At 37.7% G+C, this 5,731-nt stretch overlaps 1 protein-coding gene across 1 annotated transcript; it reads right to left on the bottom strand.

Annotated features, from left to right (window-relative positions):
• Positions 1 to 1,294: 1,294 nt before the first annotated feature.
• Positions 1,295 to 5,516, bottom strand: LOC127624424 (protein FAM167A-like). Its single transcript, XM_052099243.1, has 2 exons — positions 5,115 to 5,516; positions 1,295 to 2,202 (listed from the first exon to the last, which is right to left on the bottom strand). The coding sequence occupies exons 1-2, from the start codon at positions 5,463 to 5,465 to the stop codon at positions 1,939 to 1,941; spliced, it is 615 nt and encodes a 204-aa protein (XP_051955203.1). The 5' UTR covers positions 5,466 to 5,516; the 3' UTR covers positions 1,295 to 1,938.
• Positions 5,517 to 5,731: the final 215 nt, after the last annotated feature.

Raw genomic sequence — 5,731 nt, 5'->3', positions numbered from 1 at the left:
GTCTTGTGTGCGATACCTTGTGTGTGTCCTACCTACGATGTGGTGTGGCGTGGCGTATCTCGTCCTATGTGCGACTGGCTACACAATCAAACAGCACCGGGACAATTCACTTTATGTATCACTTCTTGTTTGTGGCGTTCCATATAGTGGTGGAGATTTTGATTAACTGTTTATTCTGGTTAAATCACTGATTCGTTCAGTGATCATTTCTGGGGATTATATATTTACTACAGTAGGTGGTGACAAATAGCCTTCCACATCTCTTTCTGTCCTTGTTAGAGCCAGTTGTCCATTGTCAAATAAGCATATTTAATGTTATGTGTGAGTCATTTAATCACTGACTCAACTGATTCGTTTAAAAGCAAGAGTTGTTTACTACTGAAAAAAATGGAAGTGAATGAGAAAAATTTCCTCACTTAAAAAATGTGTTCATTCATTTGTTTGCGACTGAAACACCACTAGTTCAAAACAGTATTAAGAGCAGTACATAGAGCAGAAATGTGCTTGATGCTAAATATCTGAACTTTTGGAACATCACTTGTCCAGTCAGATTACAATCCCAGAACTACAGTAAATGCTGAATAAAGCCAAGATGGCACTGTAAACTGTGCAGATAGAATATTAATCTATCAATAAATCAAAAAGATTTAGTGGTATTAAACTAATTGTAAAACCATATGTCCACTGTGTTGTTTCATGTACACTAAGGAGAGATGAATGTCCTCTAACAGAATGCTTTGAGAGTTTATCATTGATCGAGGATGGCATGGCCCAACACAAAAGGCAGCCACTGAGAAGGCTTGTGAAACACTGCCTTTCTGAAAGAGGACTGTAGTTTGATACACACCCTTTCAGCCTTTGTTCCAGAGCTGGTTTCACTCCATCTTTCCAAGAAACGTGAACGAGAATACCGAGACATTTTCTCTGAGGCATTGTTCCCACAGAGTTATTTACCACAATATTCACATTCATTAAATGTCTCATTAAGACTCGTATCGCTATTACAAAGCTCTACAAAGATAAACAAGAAAACCCAATGAACCACAATATTACACAGTGTTCAAACAAGCAGTAAATATCTAAAGTCTTTTAATGGCACTTATTGTAGCTTTTGTGCACATATGTTGAAGCATTTGTTTATGTCAACATGCCATTAGAATGATGCCAAGCTTAATAGTCGCTGTTCCAAAGTCCCAGATTGGGCAAAATGGAACCAATTAAAAGTAATTGGCTACATATTTAGAGATTGGCATCAGCTTAATGTACACACAACAGAATAATGATGACCCTTCTCGTCTCATTCCATACTGCCAGAACAACTCAAGAAATATTTGCAGTTAACCACAGATATTAACCATTTTACACAAGATTAAATACTATATCTATCCACTACTAATTGAGTCATTCTTACAAGGTATGGGGGCATTTGTCCATATAAAACAGAAAATTGTGAAGATAAAAAGTCTTAAGCTGGAGTTCAAACAAGTACATATTAAAGTGCTTGTGACAGATAGACCATTCTCTAAACTCATACTGTACATAAATAAAACTGAATTAAGGCTGTGTGTTGTAAGCAACAAACTGACTTGCTGAAATCTCATGACACCAGCAAGGATTGTCTCGAAGGCATGGAGATATGGCTAATGGGTGAACCATTTATTAAAAGTCATTGTCAATTGTTCATTTGGTCAGTCAATGTGGTTTCATTGGCACAAGTACATGGAGATAGAGGCACGGGATGTTCTGTTACAGGTCATGTTCTATGAGTTTCAATGAACTACTTGTCCATCGAAGAACCTTTCTTCTACGCAAGTAGTAGATTTTGCATCACACTTTCTCGTTTTTGCAATTGAGTCAGTCATTAAATTGCCTTCATCTTGCTTTTTAAATATTTATAGCCTTGTTACAACTTCATATTGGTCTTCACTCTGGTTTTGGCTAGCAAAGGGAGAAACGTCTCGAGTTGATGTTCATCTTTGTGACACCAATGAGACGCAGTGGTGAAGAAAGGCCAAATCCCGGAGAGACGGGTCCATCACACAGAAGATCCGACAGTTCGTCGCGCTCCTCCAGGCCAAATGTGGCATCGTTAAGCATTCGGCGATGCAAGTGACATGTTTGCTCGACTTTGAGTTTGTGGATCTCACCACGTATTTGCATGAGCTGCCGGGCCAGCTGCTGGTCTTGAAAGCGCATCTCCTTCTACAAATGAACAACAGGTCGGAGACATTTATTAATATAAGGATTATTATGAGGATTAGCTTGCTCATCAGTATGTATTGCTGTATGTGAGCATATTTTATACAATATAAAAATATTTCAAAAATGACACGTACATGTATATGTATAATCACGATAATTTAGTCCAAGAATGACAAAAAAGCACCATAAAAGTAGTCCATACGACACATGCAATACATTTCAAATAATCTGAAGCTATATGATTGCTTTGTGTGAGTAACTGAATTGAATTAGCTCTCAAATACCATTAAAAAAGACAAATTCAGACTTGGCTTGTCACAATCATACTTCCTCACAGAAAGCCATCAAATGGGTTCAAAATATTTTGAATGTATTGGATAAGTAGAATATACTCCTTTTCGGGTACTTGTGTCATTGCTGGAGACTGTCAGTAAAATGAAAAGAGCAGCTTGACCATTCTGGGAAGAAATAAAACCTCAGTGTTTCACAAAAGACTGAAAATCAAAGCAGTTTCTGAGCAAATGAGGGTCCTAAGCAAAATCCAACTTGGAGGCCCCCCGCAATCTCCTTTCCCTTTCGGGCCACAAGGGGGCCCCCTTTACCCGTCTAATTGAGCCATAATATATGCATGAGTCTTACAAAAAAAAATCACCTTTCTTTGTGGGCCCCTTGGTGGTTTGGAGCTAGAAACGGCCCTGTAGAAAATCACACAGGTTTCAAACTACAGAATGTTCATTTTAACCCTAAAAGTTTAGCCTTTGTTAAATTAATGGAATCCTTGAAAAAAAAAGTTTAATACGAAATCAGAGTGATGTTTGAATGTTGTTTAAATACGATACAAGAGTAAACATTTACCGGTGCAGGATAAAAGTCGCTAGAGTGACGTTTCCTTATGGGAGTGCATTGGTATGGGCAAGAACAGTTCATAAGTTCATGAGTAAGACCAGCAGCATTCACAGTATGAATAACATTCAAATCCAATTCTAATGCTATTTACCCTTTTACTTGGAGAGCTGATCTGTGTCTGGTTTTTATTACTGCTCATTACCAACTGAAAATTGACTATTCTGAGAGGATTACTCTCAGGATGCAAGAAACAGAATATGACAAGTTATTGACCAAAGAGGGCTCTCTCTTTTCAGACACACAAGACAAATGACAAGTGCATTGAATCTAAGGCCTCTTAAAGGAATATTCTGGGTTCAATACAAGTTAAGCTTAATCAAAAACATTTGTGGCATAATGTTGATTAACACACAAAATAATTTTGACTCGTCCCATCTTTTCTTTAAAAAATGCAAAAATCAAGATTACAGTGAGGCACTTACAATGGAAGTGAATGGGGCCAATACGAAAACTTTCAAATACTCACTGTTTCAAAAGTATAGCCACAAGACGTAAATAATAAGTGTATATATATCCAATTTTACAACTTTTTTGCAACGCAACATGCTGTAAATCCTAAACGGCCATACAAATTACGATTGAACTTTACAGCGAAAATAATAAAATAATGAATGTAAGTGATGTTATATAATTCACATCTCTGCCTTTTAAGCCTTCTAAAATTGGCCTCATTTACTTCCATTTTAGTGCCTCACTGTATCCTCGATATTGGCTTTTGTATTTTTTAAAGGAGGGAATCAACATTCTGTCACAACTGCAGGTGATTGACCTTAACCTCTATTGAACCAGGAATATTCCTTTAATTGCTACTGACCATAAGATCCATCTTTGTAAGCAAACATGATTTTGTTCATTTCACATTGATTAGGTGCTCAGAATTAGAGGGAGGCAATCTGGATTCTCAAAAGTCCCCTCTTGCCATGAATAACTGTCTCTGTTTCTTTGTTATTTTGTCTAATTTTCTTTGCCCAAATGTTTGTGGACACACACACAGGGCCAAGGCAGTGGAAGAACAGCTTCTGATGTGGCCAAAGGAGCCTCATTGCGTGCCTTGGCTATAATAGACTGTGTATCCAAATATGCTATGATGAGCCACATGGCTGAGTGGAACCAAAGTGATTACACTTACAGGAACATAGAGCGAGGAAACCGACTGATTGCCACTCATGCTCATCTGCACAGCTTCCCTTCCACTCACTTTAACATGAATGACAAGCTTGCGCAGTGATGTGGTAATGGAGGCCTGCGCATTCACTCCATTGTTTTATTCAAATTAGCTAAGTAATGGGGATGCACTATTAGTTTTATTCCCTTACAGAAAATGTGTTTCTAAAATATAGTTGCTTGAAAAATTATTTTGCTTAAAGGAAAAATTCCCCCAAAATATTCTGCCATCCTTACACTCATGTCACATGTCAGATGACAGTGCCTTATTTTTAAAGATGAAAAAAGACCCAAAAGTATGATAAAAGTCATCAATGTGGCGTTCATCATATTTCAAGTTTACTGAAGGTATATGGTTTTGGTGAGAAACATCTCAAAATTGAAATAATTAAATATGAGAAACTAAAATCTTTACGTTCTTTGCGCATTTTCACAGTGGTATTGTTTAGCGCTAAACAATGCAAGTTACACTGTGAACAAGCTTCTCTCAAAGGCATAGCAATCATAAAAGTGTAGAGGACGCCTGAAAAAAGAAGGTATTTATTTGCTGCCACTTGAGTGCCAGCCATTAATAAAATCCAAGGGTTCACATACTTTTTCCAACCTACATTGTTAATGCTTACACGGTGCGTTCAACAAATACATGAAAATGTATCACTGTCTGTGTTTTATTTAATAAAGCAGACTGTGTTTGTCTATTGTTGTGATTATCTGATCAAATTTCATGATTCATTTAAGCAGAAACCCTGGTAAGGAAATATCTGTAGTCACACCAAATGAAGATTTGGATCAATTGTATGTAGAAAATAGGATCTTATTCAATAAAAACAGGTTTCACTTACCAGTTCTTTTCTAAGCCAAACAAGAGCTTCGTCAATATTTCCAAATCTTCCCAGGCTTGTAGAGCTGGATTTATTTCCTTCATTCACTTCAGAATTCTGGATATTCTTCTGAGGTGTTCCACTAGGCTTCAGCTTGGTCCATTTCTCCTCCTCTGATGATCCCTCTGAAACCACTAAGTCTTTTGAGCTTTGAGCTTCTACTCGTGCCATCCACTCAAGATAAGAAGGCCTTCTGGTTTCAAGTCTTAGCTTCTCAGTCAGTGCTTTCAAGTTTTTCAGGTGATCATCTGGGGCAACCTCAAGGCCATCATAGTCCACTATATTAATCTGTGGTATTGAGCTCGCATCCATGGTCTTTCGAGGAAGTGGATAGTGTAGTCAGAAATAAACTGTGAAAATCATTTTAAGTGGTGCATGATCTCATTGCTTGCTTTATCAATAAAGATGCAGCGGATCTTTGGATCTGCTTACAGCTACCAGGACGCCGTGTTTGTGGGGCTATAAAATAAATCAACGAAGCAGATAATGGCATTCTATTTTTCCAGCGGTATCATCCCCATAGCGTTGCCCAGAACATCCACAGCTTGATCCTTCACTGCAATTGAAACAACCTCTTT

The sequence above is a fragment of the Xyrauchen texanus genome, chromosome 30 (assembly GCF_025860055.1).
Source record: "Xyrauchen texanus isolate HMW12.3.18 chromosome 30, RBS_HiC_50CHRs, whole genome shotgun sequence".
Lineage (NCBI taxonomy): Eukaryota > Metazoa > Chordata > Actinopteri > Cypriniformes > Catostomidae > Xyrauchen > Xyrauchen texanus.
The sequence above is the reverse complement of the archived record's forward strand: the minus strand, read 5'-3'. Positions and strand labels throughout refer to the sequence as shown.